This window comes from Andrena cerasifolii, chromosome 16 (assembly GCF_050908995.1).
Source record: "Andrena cerasifolii isolate SP2316 chromosome 16, iyAndCera1_principal, whole genome shotgun sequence".
NCBI classification, from domain to species: domain Eukaryota; kingdom Metazoa; phylum Arthropoda; class Insecta; order Hymenoptera; family Andrenidae; genus Andrena; species Andrena cerasifolii.
The window spans coordinates 9,440,299-9,467,937 of NC_135133.1; the positions used below are offsets into that span (position 1 = coordinate 9,440,299).

At 51.1% G+C, this 27,639-nt stretch overlaps 2 protein-coding genes across 6 annotated transcripts in view; one reads left to right on the plus strand and one right to left on the minus strand.

Moving 5' to 3' along the window:
- The window catches only part of Dachs (unconventional myosin-IXb-like dachs), an 83,335-nt gene extending 69,858 nt beyond the window's left edge, over positions 1–13,477 (plus strand). For both annotated transcript variants that reach the window (XM_076829008.1, XM_076829009.1), the window contains 16 exons: positions 2,990–3,346; positions 4,951–5,231; positions 7,634–7,805; positions 7,876–8,048; positions 8,127–8,286; positions 8,373–8,489; positions 8,999–9,234; positions 9,319–9,508; positions 9,879–10,156; positions 10,248–10,437; positions 10,509–10,680; positions 10,780–10,991; positions 11,311–11,573; positions 11,716–11,988; positions 12,112–12,211; positions 12,486–13,477. In XM_076829008.1, coding sequence (XP_076685123.1) covers positions 2,990–3,346; positions 4,951–5,231; positions 7,634–7,805; positions 7,876–8,048; positions 8,127–8,286; positions 8,373–8,489; positions 8,999–9,234; positions 9,319–9,508; positions 9,879–10,156; positions 10,248–10,437; positions 10,509–10,680; positions 10,780–10,991; positions 11,311–11,573; positions 11,716–11,988; positions 12,112–12,211; positions 12,486–12,643 — 3,332 coding nt within the window. In that variant the 3' untranslated portion in view covers positions 12,644–13,477. The remainder of the gene's footprint in view (positions 1–2,989; positions 3,347–4,950; positions 5,232–7,633; positions 7,806–7,875; positions 8,049–8,126; positions 8,287–8,372; positions 8,490–8,998; positions 9,235–9,318; positions 9,509–9,878; positions 10,157–10,247; positions 10,438–10,508; positions 10,681–10,779; positions 10,992–11,310; positions 11,574–11,715; positions 11,989–12,111; positions 12,212–12,485) is intronic.
- An 8,804-nt stretch (positions 13,478–22,281) lies between these two features.
- The window catches only part of Syn1 (Syntrophin-like 1), a 298,277-nt gene continuing 292,919 nt past the window's right edge, over positions 22,282–27,639 (minus strand). For 3 of the 4 annotated variants that reach the window (XM_076828705.1, XM_076828702.1, XM_076828703.1), the window contains one exon: positions 26,136–26,373. In XM_076828705.1, the coding sequence (XP_076684820.1) occupies positions 26,281–26,373 (93 nt within the window). In that variant the 3' untranslated portion in view covers positions 26,136–26,280. Of the gene's footprint in view, positions 26,374–27,639 lie in introns of all 4 variants that reach the window. The other variant, XM_076828704.1, reaches the window with a different exon arrangement.

The following is a 27,639-nucleotide window of genomic DNA, read 5'->3' on the forward strand; positions in this document are numbered from 1 at the left end:
CAAGTAAGCTTCAAAGGGTCGGGGGATTCTATAGGTTCCCCTGCAGTTTTCATGCTCTGGCTGATGTCTTTATCGTCCCAGCGTGCAACTCGATACAGATTCCCGTTTGGGTGTCCCACATAGCGGTAATATCAGTCAAGCTGTGACGCGCGAACAATGAATACGAATGGCACCGCGTCGAAGAGCCGACGATCACTTGTCAGGAAAGTTTCGAGCGATTTTATTGCCTAGGAGATTTACTGTTGCGTCGCGGTGCGTGACAGATACGCGCTCGCTAATGCTCCATCCACGCTTTCCGATGATTTGCACCGGGCGATGGATTGCGTAGCGTTTCGCGGGTCCAAAATCCTAGAAGAGTGGACTTGCCAAACTACCCTCGCGAATCAGAGTAATTCTCAAGGATCTCCTAACCCATGCCACCCTGCAATTCTACTGTATCTACTAAACCTGTGACGCAAGGTTTCGCGGACCAAAGTCAAGGCTCGCGAAAATTGTCGCCGCGTCTTGCGACCACGAGAAGAGGAGAGCGACGAGGAAAGAAGAAGAGGCAGAGGGAAGTGGTATCAAGAAGAAGTGGCAAGGATGAATGAAAATGGCCGACGGTGGGCCTGCTGAATGAACCACAAGCCGAGTGATCCATGATTCACCGTGATTTTCCCGCGGTCATCCCTAAATCCGTGTTTCTCGGCCAACCGCATCGAAAAGGGCTGTGCTTATTTCCCTGGGGTACTTGGAGACCTCGCCAGTTAAGGAGAGAAGAAAACTGCCCTTCGCACCTCGTTCAGCCTTACTGTCCCCGCTCCAAGTACCTCAGGAAAAGATGAAGCAAGGCCTCCGAGATAATCCCAGTATTCTCCATGCGCGCAAGATTCCGTCCGCAGAGAGTCTTCCAATGAGTACCGTTAATCTAAACCACAATGGCGGGCCAGAGAGTAGCGAGTTGCAGGACCCAGGGAGCCCTTCGTCGAGCGTAGCACAGAGACCCGACACCTCTTTGCTCGCGATCGCGCGGCAGCTGACTGACAGCTGTGCCATCCGAGCTGTCTGACCTCCTCGCGTCCAATCGACAGGTGCCTTTTGCGAAAGCAGCGTGAATCTGGTGGTTCGAGGAACCTGCACTCTTGACACCGAGACTGCACTGCCTGGGGACACCTGTTGTGCGACTTAAATCACTCCGCAGGAAGATTTACAATCCCACTGAACCTCTACGATCTTCCTCATCATCTTTAGATCCCTATCGATACTTTGATTTAAGGAAAACTCAAGCCCCCTCCCTCGATGTAATGCAAGGCACTTGGGGCGATATGAATCGCTCGACAGGCTGATATCAATCTGGACATCGTCGCGCATGGCTCGGGGAGAGGAGGCGTTGGATGTCCTATCTGGATTTTCCATCTGGCGGTAGATCGGCGCTATCCTCCTCCCTGGCGACAGGATATAATACTGGTTTCTAATCGGAACATTTGAAAAAAGAACACGTCCGTTCCCAGTGACAAACCGAGCGCACGCGTGCGTGTGCCTGCGTGCCGTGAACCACGGAACCGGCCCGTTCGCTCGTGTCCCATATTCGTGAAACCAGTCGAACTGGTGCGCGTTTTCGCTGTACTTTACGCCGGCCCCGGCAGGGCCTGTCGTCCATTTTCTGTCACGCTAGCGCGCGCTGCTCGGGGACCGATCGGCTTGGGCCGTGGGCCGAAGGGTGGCGAGGAGAATGTTGTTCCTTTGGCGAAGGGAGGAACCTGCACTGTGGCGTAGCGGGTACTATCGAGCCTAATGAATAAAGTGTAAGCAATTGCTTTTTCTTAATATTTTACTAGGAATTGCTTAAATTCATGCGAATAAAAACACAAGCATTTGCTTTATCTTGTAGGAGCACCTAAACTGCCAGCAATTCCTTATGATTTTTATTCATATGAAAATAAGAAATTCCTTTTTTGTTTAAGTAATTGCTTTTTAAGCAATTGATTTGGCTAATAAGGAATTGCTTGTAGGAATTGCTTAGTTTTTATTCATCAGGCCCATTTGTCAGAATGCAGTGTTTATCGTTTCTCCTTGCGCGACTAGATTGCAGGAGGCATTTATCGGTAAAAGTTCTCTGGTAGTTTTTTATTTTCTGCCCCAGCATGTGGTCTAATATTCCTCTAACACAGATGCGCATAGGGCTTTTCGGGCCACCGTGGATGACGAACAGCGCCCATCAGCCACTGTGGGACACAGGTTGTTTCAATCGTGCCGTTTATCGCGAAACGACTAAATAAGTAATCGCGCGAGCGTCATTAATGCGAGTTTCTGCCCCTCCGCCAGTGGAGGGTTTTTGAGGATCGCCGTGTGTCGCGCGGTAATCCCCCTGAAATATTCATGACAGCCTTCGCAGAGTAATTTTCCGCGCGACGGCCATTAACGAAAAACACCTCTCGCCGGTTGCGCCCTTACTGGCCGGCGAAATTACCTATAATGTGGACACACGTTGGAAAATTCAGTTCGAACGGCCATCGGCCGCCTGGAAATGTACACTGGACACCCCTGTTCCGCCCACGACTACGTGCGAATAATTCATTTAGAAAACGAGGCCCCCAGTCGAATTTGCGATGCATTGTTTACCGTAGTAATAACCCTTTTACCGCCGACGGTGGATTTATTGGGGAGTCTGGGGGGTAGAATTCGGGAGGGTGGTCGGGCAGATTTCTGGGATGGTTGGATTCGCGAGAGGAGGTAGAATCAATTTCGTACCTGCTCCCTTCTTGATTCTTCTAGCCTCCACCCCGTGCTCCTGTACTCCCACTAACAATAAGAAGTGGGGTCTTTAACCCCCTCGGTTTGCTGGGAGAATAAGCGTTCCACCGTGATTGGATCTCTAATTGGCGGTTTTTCGTTGTTAGTTGGGGACCGTTTACCGTCCAGACTCTGTTTCCCCTCCCCGTCGAGTGAAGCTGAAGAGTGTTGTCTGTTGAGAAACGTCGCAGCTGACGCCCTCGTTTGCCTTTTACAGATGCCTCGTCCTCGAACGAAGCGGTGCACCTACAGCAGCGTCTCAGGAGCCTGAGCACGGAACTGGTGACCCTGAGGAACCGGCTGCACGTGAGCCAGCCGCCGAACAATTCAGGGCCGAACGGAGGCACGTCGGCGCCCCTGTCGAAGAGCCCGGAAAAGGGCGGCGTGCCGTCGTCCCCCGCGCCCGCCGTGCCACCCAGGACCACCCTACCCCTCTCCAACACGTTACCCCACGGCCTCGGTCATCCTTCGGGGCACACGCTGACAGCCTCCGCGATCGTTCATCCGCACGCGAATCACGCCGCCGCGAACACGCTCGGCCACAACTCCACCGCCGCTAATAATTTAATATCTGGTCAGTATTGCTGCGATCCGACGGTTCGGCTGGAAATGGGAGATTGGGATGGTGTTGGGGTAGAATTCCCCGGGGAGGGAAATGGGTTTAGTTGTGATCTGGAGGAATAAGAAGATGTGGATAGAGTCGGAGCAGGATCTAGGAGTAAGCGGAGGTGGAGCTAGGGAAAGTTGCGACTGGAGGAGTTGGAGCTCGCAGAGGTGGAGATTCGGGAGTTGGAGCTCTAGTAGTTGAAACTCTAGGAGTTCCAGTTCTAGAGGGTTAAGGTCTTGAAATTCAAACTCTGAGAGTTCCGAATACCTAGAGTTCCATCTCCTAGAGATCCAAATCCCTGGAGTTCCAAATCCCTAGCATTCTAACTCCCTAGCGTTCCAACTCCTCGAGTTCCAAATTTGGGAGTTTCAACCCTGGAGCTTCCAACTCTGGGGGTTCCAACTTTGAGAGTTCCAACTCCGCAGGTTCCTATTGCAGAAGCTTCAACTACAGTAGCTTAAGCCACACAAAGTACTCCCCGTTCAGTGAATCCTCCCCCATCAATATTCCACCCCCATTACATCATCATCTCATTATCACAATCGTATCCATCCCCCGTATTGAATGTTTCCATCGAAATCGACGTAACGTCCATGGTGAAGGCTATAATCGTCATCGCGTTCGAGACGATTACCGTGAATTAAAACGCACTAGCCCGTGCGGGGGTTGGATGCGCGGTCGTTTCACGTGGACGACGACGGTCAGCTACCCATCCCGCTCGAGCTCGTTAATATTTCAACGATCGCGTAATATCGTCATTGCCCAGTTAATTTGCGATGCGCCGAGCGCCCCCCCGAACAGAGACGAACCGCGGAAGAGCTGCACCAGGCGGGGCGGGGGTGGAAGATATTTTAAATAACCCGGGACTAGCGGGCGATTTCACCGCGAAATCACCGAAACGGTAAACGTGGCTGTTTACAGAGCGGTTATTTCCCTCCGATTCGAAACCCTCCATGATTTATTTACCATTCTTCTTTCCCAGAGCTCCCTGTCTGTTTTTATATTTTTTTTTTTATTTTATTCGGACTGTCGATGGAAAAAATGGAAAATAACATTCAGTGAGACCGCGGCGCTGTTTATTTCAACGCGCGCCGATCCCTTCGCGATGTCGAACGGCCGGAGAATGAAAATATTTGCGCGCGTACTAGCCGCTGAAACGGTTTACCGAGTTTACTCGCCCGATACGCTCCGCCTGATCGCGAACTCTTTCCAGTTAATCGGCGTTTCGCCCTGCTAAATTGCACGCGTGTACAGTTAACCGCTTCTCTCTCGAGTTTACTCTATATCTCCCCCCCAAATATTCCCCTACTCCCTCCCTTTTTTTCGGTCCTCTGGAGTAGAGGAGGTTCGCGCTGGATTCTCGCGGACGAATTATTCTCTCCGGGGCGTAAACTGTTAGGAATTACCGTAAACCCCTGTTCGGAAGCTTTCTACCTGGTTCCAAGCCTCGCACCGCGAATCTAGGAACTCGATAGAATGTTTCCACGAAACAAATGATTTTGCATCCCTAATTATCGATAAAGTCACTCGAAGCAGGCCAGTGCATAACTATCCACCTCCTTTATGTTCAGACTTGGACTCACCGAAGCGGCACAACGGCATACCGGACGACGGGATAGTGTCCTGCGTGACGGCGCTGGGATGCCTGCGTTCACCACCCATCTCCAGCATCATCGCCGATGTGAAGAACGCGAAAAGCAACCAGGGCCAGCATCGATGTCTCCCGAAAGGCGCCACGGCTTCCTCGGGGCCCTCCACGGCCTTGGACGACCTCATTCACCTACCCGGACCTCTGACGGAGGACGCGGTGCTCAAGTGCCTTCAAGCTCGATTCTGCGCCAAACAGTACCACGTGAGTCTCCTCTTTTTCCCTATCCCCGTTCACCAACTTCGCTACCCTTTCGGCCTGATCTTCCACTCGAAGAGCCACTCCCTATTAGCCGCACCAAACAACCGAGCCGGCATGGAGGGAGACCTGGGCGACCAGGAAACGCTTTCAAGCCTGGCAGAGCCGATCGCGAGTTCCAGGGGCGCGTGAAATTCCGCTCGATCGAGCGGCCACGGTTCCTCGAGCGTCTCCGCGTTAAATCGCCGAGCGCATCAATCACTCGGTGGCTCGATAGTGACGCGGGCGCGTACGCCCGGACACGATAAGTTCGCGGCCCTTTCTAATTGAGATGAATGCCCGATTTGCCACGAGCCGAGATTCCCGCGTGAGATACGTCCGCGAGGTATTTAGCGGGGACACCTCCGCGCCGCGTGAACGGTAAATCGAGCCAGGTCCCGACATTTCAACGGGATTGGGAATCTTTTTACTCGCCGAGGAGAGCGCCGCAGCTATGCGGACCTGGGGGGGCCCCGATCGAAAACCACCTTCGCACCAGTAGGTTAAATCTGTGATTATTTTAGATGATGGATGTATTTTGTTAGTTAGAGGGTCAGGTGCTTTAATCTCTGTTATTTGGGCGAAGGAAATTTACGCGTGATTAGAGGAGATTAAGGGGGAAGGTTTCTTAAGTGGAATTTATTTTGCAAGTGTTTTATTTCGCGAAGTGTGTAATTCTTTGCTCGGAAGACTATGCGGAGTCCACCTAGAGAGGCCTTATCGAATCGGCGCGACGTCCCTCCGCTTGGAAACCCCGCAGTTTCCATCTGACGGATGATAATCGCCTCGAATCAAGTCGGCAATTTAAAATCCATCAGCTGGCAGAATCCTCGGGAGTTGCGCGACAGGTAGCTTTACTGATGAATCTTCCCGCGGATCCTGAACGAGACGCACGCCCTACATTTTTATCCAGCCGTTTCCCTGCTCGCTCCGCTTGGCTGGCTCCTCTCGCACCGACACGCTCCCATCGCGATATTAAGAATGCACCCTGTGCACGTGCATCGCGCCACGCGCAGGTGGCACGCTCGCATTCCATTATCCCTCCGAGGCGCTCGCGTTTTAATTTCTCCTCCGGGCATTCCTTAACGCGTGCCCTTTTCCCGCTCCGCCGCGGATACACAGAAGTTATAAGTCAATGTAGGCGCGATCGCAACTCCTACTTATCCCTCAGCGCGTACCCAGTTGTCCCACTTGAAGCAGCACAGCGTGTCCGCGGGAGGCATCCGTTTCGCGACGGTGAAGGAGTAGCGAGAAGTTTCTGAATAGGCGCTGGAGACTAGGGTAAGTCGGGGAGAGATGGGCCAGTTTTTTTAAAACATTAAAGAATACATCGTTACCGATTTCCAAGCGCGTCGGGGAGTCGCGTTTTTAACGACAAAGGAGGCAAACGCTCGACTGGCCAGGAAAGTGGGTGGCGAAACTCTTGGTCCCGTCAAAGGAAGAATTTCCGCGGGAAATAGACGTCGATTAGATAAGATTGCTTTATTATCCGCCCAGCTGGGATGCTAATTCCCGCGCTAATCAATCCCCCGCAATTTCTCCGTCGGACTTCTTCCGGGTGTGGGACCTCTGTTCACCAGCGCAGCTGCGTGGATCAGTTTCTCTAGTCCCTTTTGCTCCTCGCTCTTTGTTTGTCCTCCGGGCAAGTCCTCCCCTCGATACCCCTTTTTCGCTTCGACCTTTCCGCGAGCACCGACGGCAGGCTCGAGGAATTATCAATCTAGCTATTAGATGATTTTTATAGGGCCTAATTTGTGCCTCGAAGCGCGACGGTGTGGCATTACGCGGCTCTGATAATTCAATCCAAAGGGAATAATACGAGCGCGGAGGACAAAGTTGCTTGGAAGCTTGCAGAGGATCGCGGCGGGCATCGCTAGTCACGGGGCCCGGCTCGGGACCGGTTCTCTCTCTCTCCCCACTTACCTTTCAGCCGTTTTTCACCTTTTTGTTCGTCCTCCGGCGTGTTGCTTTCTCTAGGTGGGCTTCTAATAGGAACCAAGGCCCGCCAAAGCATCGCCGCTCGTAGCTCGTTGCACCACCCTGCGCTCTTTACCTCCTTCGTCTTCTCCTTCACCTTTCCCGCTGCCCGCCGCCATAGCTAACCCCCCTTCCCGCTCCTTCTCGGTTCCTTCTCTCCCTTCACTGTCCTTGTTTCTAGTCTCCGTCTCGGGGGCTTCCTTTTATTCTCCTCCGGGGAGACATGTTGTTGGAAGAAGCTCCTAGTGGCGTGAAAGTGGAATATGGACGTTTGATTCTTATTTAGAAATTGATCAGGATTTCTAGTAGATACCGAACATAAGAAGCCTAGTCGTTCCGCGGATCATAGAGTAGCGTCGAAATGGTAAACAGAAGGGTCGGTCGCGTTTCAGACGAACGTGGGCCCCATTCTGGTCTGCATCAATCCTTATACGGACGTGGGGAATCCGTTGACCTTAACGAGCACCAGGGCCGTACCGCTGGCGCCCCAGCTGAACAAAGTCGTCCAGGAAGCTGTGCGGCAGCAGTCGGAAACCGGCTACCCTCAGGCTATAATCCTTTCTGGTAAAGAGACTAACTCTCCTGCTCTGCCTATGAATGGAGAAAGCACAGACTCGTTCACCGTTTTCATTAGGGACCAGTGGCTCCGGGAAGACGTACGCCTCTATGCTGCTGCTCAGGCAGCTGTTCGACGTTGCTGGGGGTGGTCCCGAGACGGACGCGTTCAAGCACCTGGCCGCCGCCTTCACCGTCCTCAGATCTCTGGGATCCGCTAAGACTGCCACCAACTCGGAGAGCTCTAGGATAGTACGTTTCTTTTCCTAGACCGCGATCCTCCGCCTTTCGATAGGGAATTAAGGGACAAAACGGTGATCGTTTCCTCAGGGCCACTTCATCGAGGTGCAAGTCACCGACGGGGCGTTGTACAGAACGAAGATACACTGCTACTTCCTGGACCAAACGCGGGTGATCAGGCCCCTGCCCGATGAGAAGAACTACCACATATTCTATCAAATGCTGGCTGGCCTGTCGCACGAGGAACGAGGTGAGACACTCAACTTTCGTCGAGGCACTGCGTCCAGATCGATGAGTTCCCTAGTGAATCGCGTTCCGTCGTTCTCTGCTTGACAGTCAAGCTGAACCTGGAGGGCTACAATCTGAAGAACCTGAGGTACCTTCAGCACGGCGACACTCGGCAGGATGAAGCTGAGGACGCTGTTAGGTTCCAAGCGTGGAAGGCTTGCCTGGGTAGGTACCTTCCAATTCTACTTCAGAAACAATAAATATCTCTTTCGTTACCTCCGCTCTCGACACCTTCAATATTTATTTATTTATATATACGGGAAAACCCTTTGGTGCGTCGAGAATAGAGAAAACCAGTGGAGCACCAGTACATGAAAGCAGAAACACAAAAATTAACGAAATAAAGGGAAAAAGAAATAGTACTTATATAGAAAAGAAGAAGCAAAAAATAAATAAAATAGAAATTAACGAGAATTGCTAACCACTCTCCAGAGTGCTTGAAAGAGTACAGTGATAAATCTAAAAATGTCACAAGTAAACATTCACTTATAGTGAATGCAGTTTCCTGATTTGGAATGTATTTTTTTTTAAGTACTCATAGTAACTAAGAAATCCTGGAAATTGTATCGGCAATGGACCTATTTTACTTGTCACAACTAAATTAGTTACACAAGCTCAAGTCTCTCCACATTTCCCTCGCAAACTCATCCAATCACGAAGGGATTGTTTCGCAGGCGTGCTAGGTATCCCTTTCCTAGACGTGGTGAGGGTCCTAGCAGCAGTGCTGATTCTCGGCAACGTGGGCTTCACGGATCGCCCCGGTGTGGAGGTGGGTGTGATAGGGGAGAACGAGCTGGCTTCCGTGGCAGCCCTCCTAGGCGTTCCTCCGCCTGCCCTTCTTCGCGGCCTCACCTCCAGGACCCACAACGCGCGCGGACAGCTGGTGAAGTCCGTCTGCGACGCGAACATGGTACTGTTAGCTCATTGCACGCGATCAGACGTAAACGCTGCCCCGTCGGAGCTGAACCATGTTGAAGGGTGTTTGTTTACGCAGTCTAACATGACCAGGGACTCGCTGGCGAAAGCGCTCTACTGCCGCACCGTGGCCACGATCGTCAGGAGGGCCAACAGCCTCAAGAGACTGGGCTCCACCCTAGGAACGTTGTCTTCCGACTCGAACGAGTCCGTGCACAACCAGGCAGAGGTGACCAGTCAACACGCGTCCACCATTGGCAGCTCGGCAGGCAAGTGCGCGGGTTCTGGTGCTTCGGGAGATTTTTTAATCGAAGATTGAGTGTTCTGAGGATCGTTTGCTTTAGTTTGGGCCGTTAAGCATGGATTCTGGTGCTCTGGCTTTAAGTGATCGTGTCGAGTTATTTATTTAGCTCGAGGGAATCAGTGATTTGCTTGGGGGATGATTTATTTTAGAGCTTCACTACTACTTAGGTTCTTTTATTCCAGTCTATTTGTGCATTATGAAAGTAGTTTGATGTATTATTTAAGATGTCTGTGGTGTATAGAAGCAGAGGGCAAGTTGACCATTATCGTCAGTTCATCTTCGTTCTTTTAATACTTTCGTCGCTCAGAAGCTTCAGTGTTTCGCCTCCTGTTCAGGTGGCACAGGTTCCAGAAGCATGACCGCGCTGAACAACGCGGTGAGACACGCCACTGACGGGTTCATCGGCATCCTCGACATGTTCGGGTTCGAGGACCCGAAACCCAGTCAGCTGGAGCACCTGTGCATCAACCTGTGCGCGGAAACCATGCAGCACTTCTACAACACGCACATATTCAAGAGCTCGATCGAGAGCTGCCGCGACGAGGGCATCAGGTGCGACGTGGAGGTGGACTACGTCGACAATGTGCCATGCATCGATCTCATTTCCTCCCTGGTGAGTCTCGTCGCTTTGGTTCCGTCGTTTCATTGAGTCTATCCCGAGATTATTGCGCGGTGCGTAGAGTTGTTACCCGTTTGCTCCGCAGCGCACAGGATTGCTGAGCATGCTGGACGTCGAGTGCTCGATACGCGGCACTGCTGAGAGCTACGTAGCCAAAGTGAAGGTCCAGCACAAGCAGAATCCTCGGCTGTTCGAACCGCGAACCGTGGATTGCAGGTCCTTCGGGATCCAGCACTTCGCTGGGAGGGTTATTTACGACGCGTCGGATTTTCTGGGTTCGTAGGATATACCACGTGTGTGGGAATTGCTTTTGCACCCCGTGCAAGTACATCTTTCTCCCCTAAAGATACGAATAAGGACGTGGTGCCCGACGACCTGGTAGCGGTGTTCTACAAGCACACGTGCAGCTTCGGTTTCGCCACCCACTTGTTCGGCAGCGAGCTGAAGGCCCTCTACGCCAGCGACACGGTGCCCCGGGGCGTCAGCTTCAGGATATCGCCGACCTCGCACACGGACCTGTAAGACCCGCTTGAAAGTAACGACGGCAGAGGGTAGCATAAACGGATAAGGTTCGAGGATGACAACCGTAGCGTCGTTTTTCGCGCCTGTTCTTTCAGCTTGAACGGGGACGAGCCGATCTCCACGCTGACTCAGGACTTCCACACGAGGCTGGATAATCTCCTGAGGACCTTGGTGCACGCCAGGCCCCACTTCGTCAGGTGCATCCGAAGCAACGGCACGGAAACCCCGCTGCACCTGGACAGAGGCGTCACTATGCGTCAGATACGCTCTCTTCAAGTTCTGGAGACGGTGAATCTGATGGCTGGCGGTATGTGTCGACCCTGTTCCGCGCGCTGCACTCACGTAGCACGTATCAGACTTGAATCTAAATAGACGCGCGTACGTTTGCGATTTTGCTGCCGCAGTCAGCTGGGTGACAGCTGCTCGCTTCTCGGCTGGCTGGATTCCTTTCACGCTGGGGTTGAATAAAAATTCATGATCTCTTCGCAGTTCTGGCTGTGGCAGCGTGTAGATTCGACTTTAAGAAACACCCGAGTGGAATTAGAATTGTCAGATAGGAAGTGCACTTATTGGAACTTCGTTTCATACTTTATATCTCATTTTTAATGACCTCGTATGGATTACAGGCTACCCCCATCGAATGCGGTTCAAGGCATTCAACGCGAGGTACAGGCTGATAGCTCCATTCAAGCAGCTGCGCCGAGCCGAGGAGCAAGCCGTGGAGGACACGAAGCTGATCCTCCAGAACGCCCAACAGTTGAAGAGCAAATTTGGGGCGAGCACCAGCTGGGCGCTGGGTAAGAGGCACATCTTCCTGAGCGAGGGTATCAGACAGCAACTGGAGAACTTGAGGTCGGAAACGCGACGGAGGGCTGCCACTATGATACAGGTACCGCGACTTTTATATCACAAGCACCGTGGAAAATAAAATACACCCGAAGAAAGCCTTCCACTTGAATTCCTCTGGAATCTTCCTTCAAATCAGATGAAATTCACCAACGAAACACGATTATTCCTCTGTCCGCCACCAGGCTACGTGGAGAGGCTGGAGGGTGCGAAGGAGATGGCCGCTCAGGAAGCCGACGATAGGCGTGACTTCGGGGATCGGACAGAAGAAGCCTCAGCAGCCCACGTCGACCAACACAGGCACTGTCCAGAGGAGCGTGGCAACGGCAGCGGGCACAGGAACAGGAACTCGACCCAGGCCACAGCCCATCGCTGGCACACCGCCCCCAGATCCCTCGGAGAAGTGCGCGGATCAGAAGATGATCCAGCAGACGTGTACCCTGTTTGGACTGGATTTGGTAAGAGTCAGCATGGAACACCCTCCGGGATCTTATTGTCCCGAGACACCCTTTAGAAATTCAGCTAAGACCTTTGTTCATCGTCGAGTGGTAGAAGAGCAAGTTGTTGGAACTTTGTTACAGGAGCGACCGCCCCCCGTGCCCCCAAGCAGATCCTACACCGTGACAGGCAACACGAAGTTGGGCTACCCGCAGACTAGGATCATGAAGATGCCCTTTCCAGGTATGAATTGTACGAATTTTTTTTTATCAAAAATCTGTGTGTTTGATTGGAAAGGATGTTGCTTTAGAAGCTTGACTTGTCTTTGAAGAGTAGTCCCTTCGTGTTGCTAACTTCACTGCGGCGAGAGTTCTCAGCGAGGTGTTTTGTTAAATGCGTTGCAAGTTTCACTGTTCTCTGGAGTGTTCTGGTAATTGATGGAGTATCGTCGCAGGAGCTTGCATGTTATGCAGCTGGAAGCCGTAGTAAATACGCGGGGAAATCGTTGTTCTTTCAGAAGAGGGCGAGGGAGAGGTGGTCCTGTTGAAGGGTGAGACGGTTCTGGTGGTCGGGGCGTCCCCCAGGCGAGGCCACCTCCTGGTGGAGCACAACAACACCACGTTGCACGTACCCTATCAGTTCATGGAGCTGAAGCCTTGTAATATTAACGTCTGAACGCGTTATTTATTCCGTGCCGTTTCGTTGCTTCAACGACATCTCCTCCCCCAGCAGGGACGAAAGCGCCGCGTAACAAATCACGCGATTTTCAGCCCGCTACTCGGAGCATTTCACGCCGAGCTTGCGGAAACCCTTCGTCGCGTCGCTCGGAGCATTTCACGCCGAACTTGCGGAAACCCTTCGTCGCATCGCTCGGCGTCGGCAGCGAGTCGGTCTTCCTTCTGATTTTATTTATTTCCATGCATCGAGAGAGAGACTAATGGCCCATCGCGCGCGCCATATTGAATTCAGAGCACTCGCTCGAACATAGTCTGACCCCGGTGCGCGATATTCTTCCCTGTCCCCTTGCCACGGCGCTGATACTTCGAATTTCAAATTGCAAGCTCCCATTATACTTTTAAATGCGACGAAGAAGCCAGAAATCAGCGGACCCAAAGTCGCCTAGGCGGCGAAGGAGACGGGGGCTCCAGCGGGCGATCAGGATTAGAGGCTCAGCCGGAGCTCGCACAGGACACTGAACCTTGTCCTTTAATTAATTACACCGGCCGTTAAGCGAGGTTAACGCGGAAGTCGGTACACCGGTGCTTATCGCTAGTTTGAGACGCGTCGCGCGACGTTGGAGTCCCCTCCTTCCTGTGGCAGGCGCCACCCTCTGCGAGCCACGTTCGTCTTCCATGTAGATAAGTACACACGCACGTCGACGTACATTTTCGAATTAGTAAGCATGTTAGCCGTTAAATAGACGAGACGAGAACCGGAGGCGTACAGCCGCGTGCAATGTACGCAATAGATTTCGCGTGTGTAGCGTGCACGCGCGTAGTGTCCCCGCGGACCCCTTGCGGCACCTGCTTAACCCAATCACTGACGGGGGGTTTCGGAACTGACAGAGATGGGCAAAAATTTTAAATAAAATCTCGAATGACGAATGAGAGGTGAAAAAATTATTCATGTGTCGAATAATGCTAATTTTTTTTATTCGTCAAATTCTTCAACTTTAAAATTAACTTTAACTTTAATTTTATTTGACGTTGAATAATTTTTTGGCGCGCGTTACAAAATTATTTGACGTTGAATAATTTTTTGGCGCGCGTTACAAAATTATTTGACGTTGAATAATTTTTTGGCGCGCGTTACAAAATTATTTGACGTTGAATAAGGTTAAAGTTAAAGTTACCGTTAAAATTAGAGCTAAAGTTGAAAAATGTATTCAACGCCGAAGTTGAAACGCTCGACGAATAAAAAAATTAACTTTATTCGTCGAATAATCTAAAGTGAAATTAACTTTTTTTTTTATCCGTAATTTAAATAATTCTGTATTTAATTCATGCCCAACTCTGGTTTCGATCATCCTCGAGCCCGCGTTCTTCTTCTTTCCTCTTCACGAGACTCGTAGCGTAGAGAAGCGATTCACTCGTCGTTTAAATAAAGATTTTTAAAGACCGTTGTCCGAGAAAGGGGATGCGTTCGAGAACACCCCTGTCAGTCTGGGGTTAAGCGATATTTACGAACAGTATTCCTTCGTCTGTCTTTGAATTCCTAGTGCCAATTTCTAGAAAGAAATCTGTCGCTATGGCACGGCGGAACGTTCAAATCGTATCTCCCACTTTGTTCGTGTCTGGGAATTTGGAAGCGCGGTTGAAGCGGAGGGGCGGGTAATCAGATAATTCTGGAGCCGCGGTACGTGGGAGACGGGATTTGGCTGTTCCGCCGTGTACTCGTACGTGTATTATATTAGGTATGGTAAGGCAGCCCGACAGTAGTTCTAAACGATAGCTCTAATCGCCATTACTCTATCATTCTATCGCGATAATCCTAACGCAGACAGCTGTAACGGTGGTTCCGGGTTAGAGCACGACCGCTTTGTAGATATACACGCGGAACTCGTTCGGTTAGCGAAACGATAAGCGCGTCCATCGAGAACGTTTCCGCCTGGAAACTCTCGAGCACAGAGTCTCGAGGACTGTACATACGAGTACGTATGCCGATGTTACGGAGTTCACGGACGCCGGAGCTGAGGAGCAAGCGTACAGGTAGCTGTAAGTGCGTCGAGGAGTTTTGGAATAAAATATAAGCGTCTTTTACGAAACTGCGACCAGCGGAGCGTCTTCACTGCGATCCACCCCCAGCTAAGAAGCCACCATCCTCCAGCTCCACGCTCCTGTCCCCCGAAAATCGATTTGGCGCACAGAAAGGTTGCCATCGGAAAACTAAGGACCCAGCCCTTACGCGAATTCACCACGCAAGAACCACGCTCCACGTAAACCCGTAGATCCTCCAGACGAAACCCTTCTGCTTAACGCCGAGAAGAAAGAAGAGAGCACCTCCTCGAACAGCCCTCCCTTTCCCAGAAACGCCTTCCCGACAGCTAACACTCGCACGGAACAGCGTATTCACCGCGCGGAACAGCTCGACGCCATCTGCACAGTGCATCCACGTGCACGCGTGTCTGGAGGCACGTTGCAGCTGCACGCGTCGCTCCGCCGAGGGAAATTATGCCATCTGCGAGTTAATAATGCCGGCGTTTCGACGTCGTGTCGCGAATCGAACGATTCCCGCTCATTTCTGGCTAACGACCGACGCGAACGATCCCGTGATCCAGCGTTAATTAGCTTTTAATTAACACTCCGCCGAAGGGACCGGCCCGTTTATGCAACCGGGCCGACTCGCTTCCGCCTCGTTGGATTCACTTCAGCCGCTTTGATCTTGCTTGTAACGCGCGGCAATTCGGTTAATTATTCGACAGTTATTCGGCGGACAATTTAGCGAACACCCGGACGAATTTTAAGGGACTTGTTTGCCGAGTTTCATCGGCTTCGAGTGGCCGTGCTTAACACCTTCAAAGGGGCTTCTATTAATTGGGTAATTAAGTCCATTTGGTCCGCTAGGTGCGCCTTCCGTGTCCCTGGAGACTCGGAAGTCAAGAGCGTCTTTCTTCTCTGTCTTCCACTGTCACGCCGCGAATCACGCTCCACCTCCGCTCGTTGCCAGATTTTATTTTCTCCGAAGGACTCCAGCAGCCCGTTTCCTCCCGTCCCATCTGCAGCATCCCCCCGTTCGACGCGTCGACGTCTAAGCGGGCGGAGGGCCGTTGAGCGCGCGACGTCCTCGCGAGGGGGGGAGCGCTCGTTGCACGTTTCCAGGACGTTTGCCGCCGCGAAGGAAACGGGGAATAAGAATTCCACGGTGTCAGCCGCCCAGCGGAAACGAGCCGCTCGAGCGCGAGGTATGCGTCAATAGCGGCATTTCCCTTGTTTCGCCGTGTTTTCCTGACGGCGCCGCGATGCGTGCTGCGAACGGGGGATTGGAGAAGTTGCTCGACAGCGTGACACGCCGGAGGAACGGAGGAATTTCGCGAGAGGGAGGACTAGCGAATCGATAGCCGAGAGATCGGTTGCACTGCAGAGAAAAAAGAACACGTTTCTCTTAGAATTGTTTATATTAATCTGAGGACGCTTCGAGCTTTCTGAAAATTATTTACAAAGGGGTAGTCACATTTTTTAGCTGAGGAGGCGAACTTCTGACTTGCTATTAAATTTTCTTTAGAGAAGATTATCTACGGAACCTGAGAACGCTTATCAAATACAATTTCGTGGAGAGTTGCTCGCGGTATTTGGCCCACGATAGGGGAGGATAGAAGCCACCATGGCCCAGGGAGGAGCGGAGGGAGTGGAGGGGAAACGGAGCGTTTGGCGAGTGGAAAAATCGCGGGGCACGGTATCAGGAATATTAAATTTCGCCGCGGCGCCCAGGCGGGATTCCTTCTTTCACGCGTTCCCGCGAGATATCGCCGATAAACGCGAGCGGATTCGCCGTTGGCCCGTGTTCCAGGGAGCGAGTCTGCCGCCGCACGATAAGGGAAATCTCCGCGGAGCCCTGAAAAATGAGTATCGCTCGTTTTCGCGCGCGGACCCCCGCGGAACGCTGGCAGATAAATACCCGTTTACGTCGACTTTGTTCCCGGGCGCACTCGTGCTCGGATACGTGGATTAAAAGTCGTCGAACGGGGAAGGCAAGAAGGAGGTACGCGGTAGAGGAGCGTTCAATTAAGTGGCTTTAATTAACCGGCCCGATCGAGGGTTTCGATCGCGAAGAATCACGAAGGGGCTTCTCCGCCGAAAGTCCGAACAGAGGAATTCGATCCCAGTCGATTTCAGACAAAGCGCAGGCAAAGTTCCAAACGAATCGGTGGCCCGGTCGACCGCAGAGGCTCGGTGCACCTAAGCGTCATAAATTTGCAGAATAAGCGGCCGCAAATCAGGGTACCAGCATAGGCGAGGCAGAGGCTCGCGGAGTGACCGCAATCGGAGAGCTCTCGTGTAGAACAGCCTAGCCAGGCAGTGTAGAGCAACATGGGCGCCGGTACATGTCGGTTTGACAGCGGGATTTTTCTGCCCTGGAACGAGTGTCCGTTGTTTTGCGGCGCGGGACACCCATGGGAGAAAGAAACGATCGAATTTTGGAACGTTGCACCGGGCGTCGCGGCCGCGTGTACACCGAAATAACCTCGGCCGCTTCGATTTGCATTTCAATCGGCCGCCCTATCATTCCGTCCCCTCGTCCCCAGGAAAAAACGCCCCCTGACGCCCCCATCGCGATTATTACGTCGCGCTGCGTCGTCGATTCCGCGATTACTGGGATTCCTTGGTCACGAAGGTAGGGCGCGTGGCTTTCACCGAAACTACCCATCTTCTGCCATCTTCCCCTCTGTCTACCCCTAATTCGTCTCGCTGTGGGGAGCGATCGAAAGGTTCCTCGGCTTTAATTAAGTCCTCCTGTAACCCCCGTGTACCATTTATCAATCACTCCGCCCAGAAGCTGCGTAACCACAATGGCGCGACGCGTTGCATGGCAATTACGTATTAACGGTTCAGTTAACGAGTCAGGGGCCAATTTTCCCTTCGAAAGCTTCCCCCCGGCCGCGACGAATTTATCGGAATCGCGCATGAAACGTTGCATGCTGCATCGTCGTATCTTTAGCGATTAAGCAACTACTCGGGCGATTCCTTTGCTGGTCTTTAAAGCCTCTTCTATGGAACACCAGGGAACGGTGACGGCGCTGACTCGGGGGTTGGAACGTCTCGCTAAAGGGACACTCGGTAGCGTTGGTATGACTGAATGCGGCAAGATTGGCGTTTCCGCGATTTGCATTCACACTCTTGGGCCGCGGTTGCATTTTGCGGGCGGTCACGCAGCAGGGCGAGCCGGCTCGGAGCTCGTGCATCCGTAGCTCGATAGTCGCAGCGGGGCCGTGCCCCCCCTGGGCGATGGATCGGCTTCGATAAAGTGAAATTTCGCGAAATCAAAATTGCCTGCGCTCGTTCGAGATAAACGGCGCTCGCTGCGAATTTGCATTTCGATGGAACACGTTTCTTGCCGGGTTCGTGCGACTGCTCGGGGGGAAAAGCCACGGAATTATCGCTGCCACGGTATCGCGCCGCAGTGGACGCGCGAGCCCCTCGTTGCCCCGATCGACTTTTCGCCGAAGCTTCGCGTAAAACCGCGGAGCAAGATAATCCGCGGGTAACTGCGTCTAAATTAAAAGAAAGCGGGGTACTTAATCGCTTCGCTGAAATTCAATTATCCAGCTAAATTAGAATCGCTCGAATCCGGCTCGACGTGACAAATGCTGCTCGAATTTTCTGCTACCAAGAACCCGCGCCTTCCTCTTCCTAGTAATCGAGCGTGCTCGTCAACTAATACCCTCCTCGCCGAAATCACGAGTACAGGAGCGTTCCACTGCAAAACTTTGCAAGGACCACTTACAAAGAACGATCGGGTGGAGCGTTTCTGCTTTCCTCCGCTATTTTCACGAGCTATTATTCCGAGACGATATCATTGCCACGCAGAGAGGTTTCGCGAGGAAGCGAGGGGCGGGATTGATGGGGAAACGAAGCGGGAGGTACGAGCAGGTTGGGCCAGCTAGATTATAAAATTACACGGCCCGTGGACACGGGCGGATTTTTAATTATACCCGAAATCCTGGCGTTAAATTCCCGCGAGCGCGGCTATCGTTACGACGCGGCCGGCCCGGAGAGCTTCCCTTTTCGGGCTCCCTCGAACAATTTATTATTTCTGGTCTGTTGCTAAAGCCCTGACCATAATTGCGGCTGGTTCTCGGCTAAATTCTATAGAATAAACGTATCATTACGGGTTTCCGTGATGCGGGGATAACAAACGTGAATTATACGCGGCCGTTAGCCTGCTTTTATAATCTTTAGAACATTTCCAGCGAAGGGCTTAAGGACGGCAGAGGGCGGGGAGGGGATCGGCGGAGGGTAAATAGAACGAGCAAGTATGAAATGAAGGGGTAACGTTATCGTGACCAGCACGTTGTAAATAACCCGCTTCGCGTAAACTTCTCGAACTTATAATTCGATAGGAAGGGACTCATTGGGTGGGCTGGATTTGCAAGTGACGTTTTTTAATTCCCCATTTTTCTGCCGGCTTTCCGATGCATTCCCAATTCAGAGTGAGCACACTTGCTCACGAGGCAAGTTAATTCCGAGCCCTGTACATCCACTCGTCCCGAGTGTCGATTCAATTTTTCATTACCTCGAATGGAGTTCCGTCTATCGAATTTCTCTCGATGCCTAAGCATTCGGAAATTCTACTTGCGTCTTAAATAACTCTCGATTGTATCCTCTTACCTAATTATCCGTCAGCCCCGATATTCGAGCCACCTCTGACAAATTCCCCGGACTTCTATTAAGGGGGAACACCACTGTGACGGCCGGAAAAGTAAGTCATCTTTAAGAATTTTTTTCAGGGATAATTTACAGTTTTTATAACCAATTGTTATTACCTACCTTTAGTACGCTGTCTTAAGAGACTATACAAAAAAATAAATACAAAAACATCCATAAATTTTAATATATTAATTAATTTTCTAGACCCCCCGATCCGAGGTGGTCGAAGGTGTAACTACGGAACAGCAGGTCCGAAATTAAATTTCATTTTTTTTTTATAAACTATATGAGTGTAGTTTCCGTTGTACGTACGGATTCTTTGATTGAAAACAATTTTTTTTTAAATACGCTCGAAAAGCTGTCTATCTTATTCGCGGATTTTCGAAACTTTTCTTCAAAGCGCACCAATTTTACAAAAATAATTTGTTTAAGAAATCAGTACGTACAACGGAAACTACACTCATATAGTTTATAAAAAAAAAAAAGAAATTTGATTTCGGACCTGCTGTTTCATAGTTACCCCTTCGACCAGTTCGCGTGGGGGGGTCTAGAAGATTAATTAATATATTAAAATTTATGGGTGTTTTCCTATTTATTTTTTTCTGTAGTCTCTTAAGACAGCGTACTAAAGGTAGGTAATCAAAATTTTCTGTGAAAACTATATTATTCCTGAAAAAAAATTCTTAAGAATGGCTTACTTCTCCGGCCGTCACAGTGGTGTTCCCCCTTAATCCCGTATCCGGAATTATCGCCAATTCCGTTTCGCCGCGGTTCCCACGGTTTATTTTAAATTCCACGCCGCTCTGACCTCTCCAATTTACCGGCCCTCCCCGCAGACGAATATTCCAAACAGACCGCGACAGGGCCGGGGGCTGGCGGACTCGTTAAAAATAGCCGCGGAACAACGGGCGTGTTCACGGGGACGAAATAACGAATACGGACGAGCGAGTTTAATGACGGATAATAGAGTTTCCGTAGGAACAATGGCAGCCCGTGACCCTGTTTCTTCCCTCCGCGCAAGGCCGAACGATCCAGCGGCCTCCTTCTTCCGCAGCAACCCTCGGCGTCGCTGATTTCCACCCCGTTTTCCCTCGACACGCGTGTCTGGGGATGTCTGATCGAAGGAACCAGCTCCTGAAGCTGTGTCTCACGCAATCTTCTTCTCCTGGTTGCTCGAGTTTAGCTTGTTGCGTTTTATTAGGGGGGTAGTTCAGTACGCTCGAGCAGTGGCGCACTCAGGATTTAATCTCAGGGGAGCCAAGTTGAGGATAAAAATATTTTTAATGCAAATTCAATGAAATTCTTTAGGTGATAATAAAAATTTCTTTAAAGAATAAAATCCAAGTTTCTTTTCGCAAAGTCCCCTGGCACCCCCTCCGCTCTGGGTGCGCCACTGCGCTGGGGAGTTAATTTACGTCGCGACTTTGACAGGACTCGTGGAAACTTCACAACGTCTAAATTGGCGTTCTTCTACGTTTGACTTCCTTTCGCAGCTGACTTCTTTCCGAGGTCAGAGAAGAAGCAGCGCTACTTTGAAGCCGCCTTCGAGCAAACGAAGTCTAGGTCTTCTTCCACCACCTGGTGGGGAGGAAGCGCAGGGAAGTTTAGAATTAGAGGATCGATGCTATCGATTCTGTAAGTCGCGTGGAATCGTCTAGAATTCTATTTCTACGAGATTACCGCGCAAGGTGTCTTCAGTGGCTCGAGGTGGAATCACCCGGAACGATATCAACCCCCAATCTTGCAGTTACAGAAGAATATCCCCGAGGAGAATGTATAATACATGCCATCTGAGAGAGCCGCGGAAAATATATTCCCCGCGAAGCCCTCACGACGAAGTTACCGAAACACCCTCTATAACGGGTGTCCCTGGTCCTGTGATTTAGGTGCGGAGCTGAAGGGTGCGTCGGGGGTGGAAGGATCCCAGAATCGTTGGAAGGCGCACGGAAGACAGATCAGAAAAGTTTGGGAGCCAATCACCAGACGTGGATATCGGGTCCGCCGATAAAAATGACAAAGTCTACCAAGTTTCTTCCAACCCCCTCTACACTCGCCAGCCCCTTTCCCGTCCAATCGGCGATTCCTTTTGAGCCCGTAGACGTATTTCTGGCCGAACTATCGCGGCGGTCTATCGATTGCCGGGTCAACAAACGGACGGCGAAGTTTCCGCGAGCTCGATACCGCCGATGAATATTCGATGAACGTTTATTTGACTTGGACACCCGCCGAGAGTCGATACATTAACCCCTCGCTGTTACGGGGCGAGAAATTAGCTAGGGGATAGGTGTTTCGCTTCCGTGGCGCCTCTGGTGGTCGGCGAAAAGGGGTTGTTTCGATTCCGGGTGGAATCTGATTGAGCGAAGTGGAGATTATACTTTAATCTTAATCGCTGCCTCGTTGAAATTAGTTTCTAGTCCCATCCGCGTGGCGCCGGGTGGATTAAATAGGAGAAAAGCACTTACCTCGGGAACATCATACTCTGCATTCGATATAGACCACAGCTTCGACTAAGGGTTCCTTTAACAGGTTGACGTATTCAGGGGGAGGTGTGAGATGGATATACCACTATACTGCTGGACACCATTTTCTTGCCAATCGGTCAAGCGAAAAGTTAAATGAAATTCATGTAAAGTAAACAGTGTATCATCTGATACATAGACGGCATTGTTTTTAATTATCAATTATTAGATAGAAGATGGTGTATTGTATCAAACATAAGAATTAGTAAAACAATGAATATTCAAAGCGACAAACTTTGCCGTCGAAAAATGTGTCGCAATAAATTAGCCCTCGTTATAAGTTTTCCAAGGTTTTACGTAAATTTCGTGTAATCAAATTCTTTTCTCTGTCTCATTTTACTTCTTACACGAATTTCAAATAAAATTTTCAAGAATAGTGTCGAGCAGTATAGGAAGGGTGAGGGTGAATGTGCAATGATAACAGAAGACCTTTCTAACCGCTCTCATTTATTTGGTAACTCATAGATGTACACGTTAACGTTCTCTTAAACCTAGGGAAAATGGAAACGCAAGAGGGACCTTCGGCTTGTGTCCCGAGAGAAACGGAGCGCGGGTCGCGGGCCGAGCGTCCTAAATCATTAGAAAAATACACAGTTTACGCGCAAAATCCGTTCGAACCAAACCGTCGATGTTCTGAACCCATCGTCTCGCGCATAATCACGGTTTCCTCTTCCCGTTCCTTAGGCGTGCGTGAATACGTGTGTGCCCGTGTGCTTCGCAGCGTGACGTGCTCTCCCTCGCGTTCCTTTCGCGGCATTAACCCTCTCCCTCCGCCCTTTGCCGATTAAATCGCGCGGAAGCGTTAAATTAATTCGCCCCCACCGACGCGTCTGCTCATTTACAGGTTTTTCTACTTTGCGATTCCACCGGGCGAAAATGGAGCGCGCGTTTCGGCTCGCTTTTCGGCCCCATTCGAAATTCCACTTGTCCCGGTGGGTGGACAGCGAGCCCTTCCCTCCCCCCGGCCGTTGTTCGCGTAATTCTCGATTAACGCGTTAACCGGGCCCTGCCAATTTCCCTTCGATCGTCTGGCCTCGTTTACCATTACCCACGGACGTGTACAATCGCGTCCAGCCGCGACGGAGTAGCGGCCGATCGATCCTTCGGGCCGATTTTTCCGGCCACTCGCACTTGAAACCCAGCTCGGAACGAAACTCCATGAAATTCGGGGATCTGGATGTTTGGTGGAAGGTGCTGGACGTAGTAAAGTAGCAAGATTCTTGAACGAATGCTATTGATCAGTTTAATACGTTTAATGGCGACGCTTGCTCAGTTCATAAGCGAAGACATATACATGAAGACGCACTAAATTTTGATTCACGCGTCCGATCGCTTCGATCCAGTCACACTAAACACCTCCGCGATCTTTCTCCACCTAGTCGATACCTGCCGCGAGTCGAGTTCCGAGAGGCTCGGGACCCCCGAAACTGTTTCCCGCGAGGAAGAGGGAGCAAGGACGCCGTCGGTTCGCCATCGGGCCCAGCGAACGGTCGCCCCCCAGTGTCGCTTAGAATCCATCGAGGAGCACGAGTCTATGTACACGAATGACGAGGCGATCGAGGGGTGTCCTTGCTCCGGGGCGCCGCCGCGCGCTTCCTCCGCCGCGAAAGGAACCCTCGAGAGGCGACGAGCGGACACGATCGATGGTACGTGGCTTCGTTGATATGTTCTACTTAATGTCGAAATCCTTATTGTACGGCCGCCTCGGTAACACTCAACAAATTCTCGCGGACGGTGCCAGGGGCGATCGAGCCGCCTGGCTGCCCTCCATTCTCGTCGGATTTATACAGATGAAAGGACATCCCACTCTCGCACGGACGCTGATCGCTTCGATAAGTTGGTGGTTGGCTCCGGGCTGCGGCGAGCAGCCTCGTAATGCGAATAATTCTTGGGTCTGGCGCGATCCCTTACCCCTTCCCGGGGCAACTCGCCGCGAGATTGGATCGTGGCGATCGTTTCTGCCGGGCTTTTCGAGCCGGTGATAGTTCTCCGACCTGCCTCCGGTTCACTCAGGGATTCATGGGGTTATGGGGTGTGCTCCGGTGGGCATAGCTCGGGGAAGATTGAAAGGGGGTGGGCCCAGTGGTGGCTTATTTACAGGTCGGTCTGGCTGATCCGTAGAACCTTTGGACGAGAAATTAGAGGTTCAAGAGGATTCAGTTTGGGGATGTTCGTCGCAGGATTCTTCGTGTTTTGTATGCTTCAGCGGAGTACTATCTGCGTGAAGATCTTCGTAATCGGAGCTAGGGATTGCTGTCTTTTATAACAATTATCACTGTCGAGGAAATAGAAAGGGAAATGAAGAATAGTGGGAGGAACGTCAATTAGAGGCAGGTCTCATTTGAGGGATTTTTATCATTTACAATCGGATGTTCCATGCTTGAATGAATTACCGCAAACTCGGGGCATTGGCAGCTAATTAGCATGTATTAAAGAAGGAAAAGGATACAAATTTTATGCACTTTGACACTTGTAGAACATTCACAAAAGATGCAAGGTTTTGAAAGGATACTTAACCCTTCGTGGCCACGCGGGGTGTATCGCACCCCAAGAGCAATTTTCGAGTTAAAATATCGCCCTTTACGACTTCCAAAGGGGATTTATCGCAAAATAATAATTAAAAAATCGCTTTTTTCGCACAACCGTGGAAAATCGCTGATTTTCAACTACAAATTGTATCATATCAAAATTTACATTTCTAGAAAAAGACTATTAGACCATGACTGTATAAGTATTCAAAAGAAAAGATTCAAAAATACGAAAATGGTAACTGAAAAAATGACGCTGGGGTACAGTGAACACCGTGTGACCAATTTGTGATTATAAGGTGTGATCACGAAGGGTTGAAGCGAGTGTAAAAATGCTAATTTCTATAATATATAGCAAAATGTTCGAAAAACATGCCAATGTTTCTCCAGTTTACGGTATTCTTCGCTCGAGAATCAAGTTATAGGAACTAGTTCGCGAGAGCTCCACAGAGAATTGTTTCTTGAAGAACTTCGGGCGTTGGAATGCTGATTCGTGGTTCGTGAAATCAGGAAGCAAACGATGGGAGCGCATCTCAGTCCTCTTCCACCCCCATCGCGAGTTACCCCAAGAACAGGGTTCGCCTCGCGCCAGACACGCAGCTACCAGTATACACATCGACGTTTCTTGGCATCTTACACTTACTCGCGTTAAGAATACGAATGGTACAAAACAACTATTAACGTCTGCCCGTTGGCCTGCGTCGGGGGTAACAGCTTCCCCCGTCATTCCGCCCTGTTTCGACCCCCCTGAACCCCCTCAGGAGCGGAGCGACCACGTCGACACATCGCGACTAAGTTCCATGATCGTTATCGGCTCGATCGACTCTGTTCCACCCCTCGCTGTCTCCCCATTCAGCATTCAAGTATCTCTCGCTCATCCCCTGCCCCATCTCGGGCCCCAGAAGCTCCAACTTCTTCCAAAGTACCTGGAAAGCTCGCGGCAGCGTAATCACTCGGCCGGGGACCTCGCCATCGATCGAATCTGCTATAATTCGCGACATTTTCACCTGGAAAGCTGCGCGTTAGATACACGACGGAAGGAAACACGTTACTCGCTCCGTTCCAAGCCCCTGGTGCCACAGAACTCCCCGCCCAGGGTCTTGAAACTTTATCACCGCGACTTCGCGCAGACCCATCCTCCCTTTGAACTTTGTTTCTTTCGCGCTGCAGCTGCCGAAGGGAGCCCGGCCGGGCAGGGGAGGGCGCGAAGAGGCGCAGGGGTGGATCGTCGCGAGAGAGCCAACGGGCGGGCCGCGGTTGGACAGTAATTGATTAGCTTCTTCTAGTCTCCCGATCGATTTCGATCGGGGCGCTCAACGTCGACCGCCGACATCCTCTACTCAGTCCCCTCCCCCCTGTTACTCTTACTTAGCGTTAGGTAGATAGTTTTTTTTTTTTAATCGGTTACTTAGGCGCGTTGATTAGTTGCGATCCCCTTCCAGCCTACGGGTCTGTTACTTTCCACGATAATCGCGCGCGTTGGATGGCTTCGAGCCGGCGATCGCTGGTGATCGCCGGCGTTGATCGTCGCCTAGGTATACTTTCTTTCAACGAGAGTCTCTGCTCCGTCCCTCTGTTTGCTCGCGGATCATTTCAACCACCCAGCCACTTTTGGCCAGCTTCGAAGCCCATCGAAGCTTGGCTGCAAACGTGGACGAGCGTGAATCCATCGGGGGGAACCACCGGGGCCGGTCCGACCCTCCCAGAGGAACCTCGAACGCCACTCGCTGGCTCGCCGAGTCGCTCTGGTCACCGTTCGCGTCTCTGTCACTCCTGCCTGCCGCCCATCGTCCGCATCTCCTCCGCCATGGATGCGAGGTTCAGTGGAGGAAGACGCTGGTGACGGACCTGGTGGTGTGGGGTGGCAGGTCGGGGGCCTCCGTCGGGGCCCCCTCGTGCCCCTATGCGCTCAGACCGAGCCGGTGGATCTTCGCCGAGAGGAAGTTGTGCAGGACGAACACGATGGGCTTCGGACAGCTCTCCAGGTCTAGCTCCTGAAGCAGAAGGACAGGGGGTCGTGAATCGGGTGGCACGAAGGGTGCTGAAGCGGTAATATTTGTTTCTTTGTTTCTTGGGGCAGTGTCGTATGCTTGGGAGGAATTATTAGTCTATCGCTGGAGGGAGATTAAAGACTGGGGTTCCTCGAATTGGATGATTTTAGATTGCATAGTAAAAGAACTGAGAACTTAGGACACGAGGTACTGGCTCTTATCTTAAGTAATAAATATTCCCTTCTTTCGAAATTAGTTTTTTGTAACTACTCAATTTACAGCAAGAATTTGCACAGCCGGAGCAACAAAGTCGACAGAGAGACTCGTCTCCACGTTCCCCCGTCGTTGTTTCTCCCCATCGCGAGCATACTTCCGAGATATCGAACTCGCCGCGTCGTCATCGGCGCTTAATAAAAATTCCAAGGAGGACCGATTCCGAGGATTCCCCATTTGCAGCTTCGTTTCAGGCTGCTCGAGAGCGGAATAATTTTTCCATCGAGACGTCTGTCGCGGGGAAATTCTCCTCCCTTGATGCCTTTGCCCACCACCCCGTCGTGCCTCGGTTATGAATGGCCATTGAACGGGAGCCGGACGACAATGTTTGGGGAAGATGTAAAGTACGTATTTTTCCTCGGCGTCGTTCGTATCCGGGGGGCTCGTTGAAAGTGACCGAGCACAATCCGATTACTCGCTGCTAGACCCCCCCTCATCGCTCGGCGGCTCCTCCCGCAATAATCTCGATGGCCTGCCCCGAGTCGATTAAAATTCTGGATAACTTGCGAGAAAAGGTGTCCCGTTTCTTCTGGCGATTCCATTTGCGACGGCATTATCCTGCATGTCAGTTCCAGGGGCAGGACTTCTTGGCTAATTTTCTGCATTTCTGTGGCAAGAATTGCCACTGCCTTGGGGAACAGAGGCCTTTCTGCACGGGAAGGTTGCTTAAAGGGGTATACCCGTTTGAACCCTCGGAAAATGTGTACATTTTGTGGATTTTTTTACAAGTCAACGGCTTGATGAAGATTTCCCGTTTTTTTACCATATTTACATAGTATTATGAACTACTTATAAAATAAGTTTCACTTAAAAAACTATTGTTTCTCGGATGTTATGGATACATATCCGAAAGTCTCTCGATTTCAGACAGCTAAACGGTGGGCGTAAAAACAGCTGTGTGTCGTGTCTGAATTAAAAAACAATAAATTCCTCCTATAAAGTATGTCAATAGCTATCGTCCATCGTGGCCGATTTTGAAAATTTTGAAAAATAAAG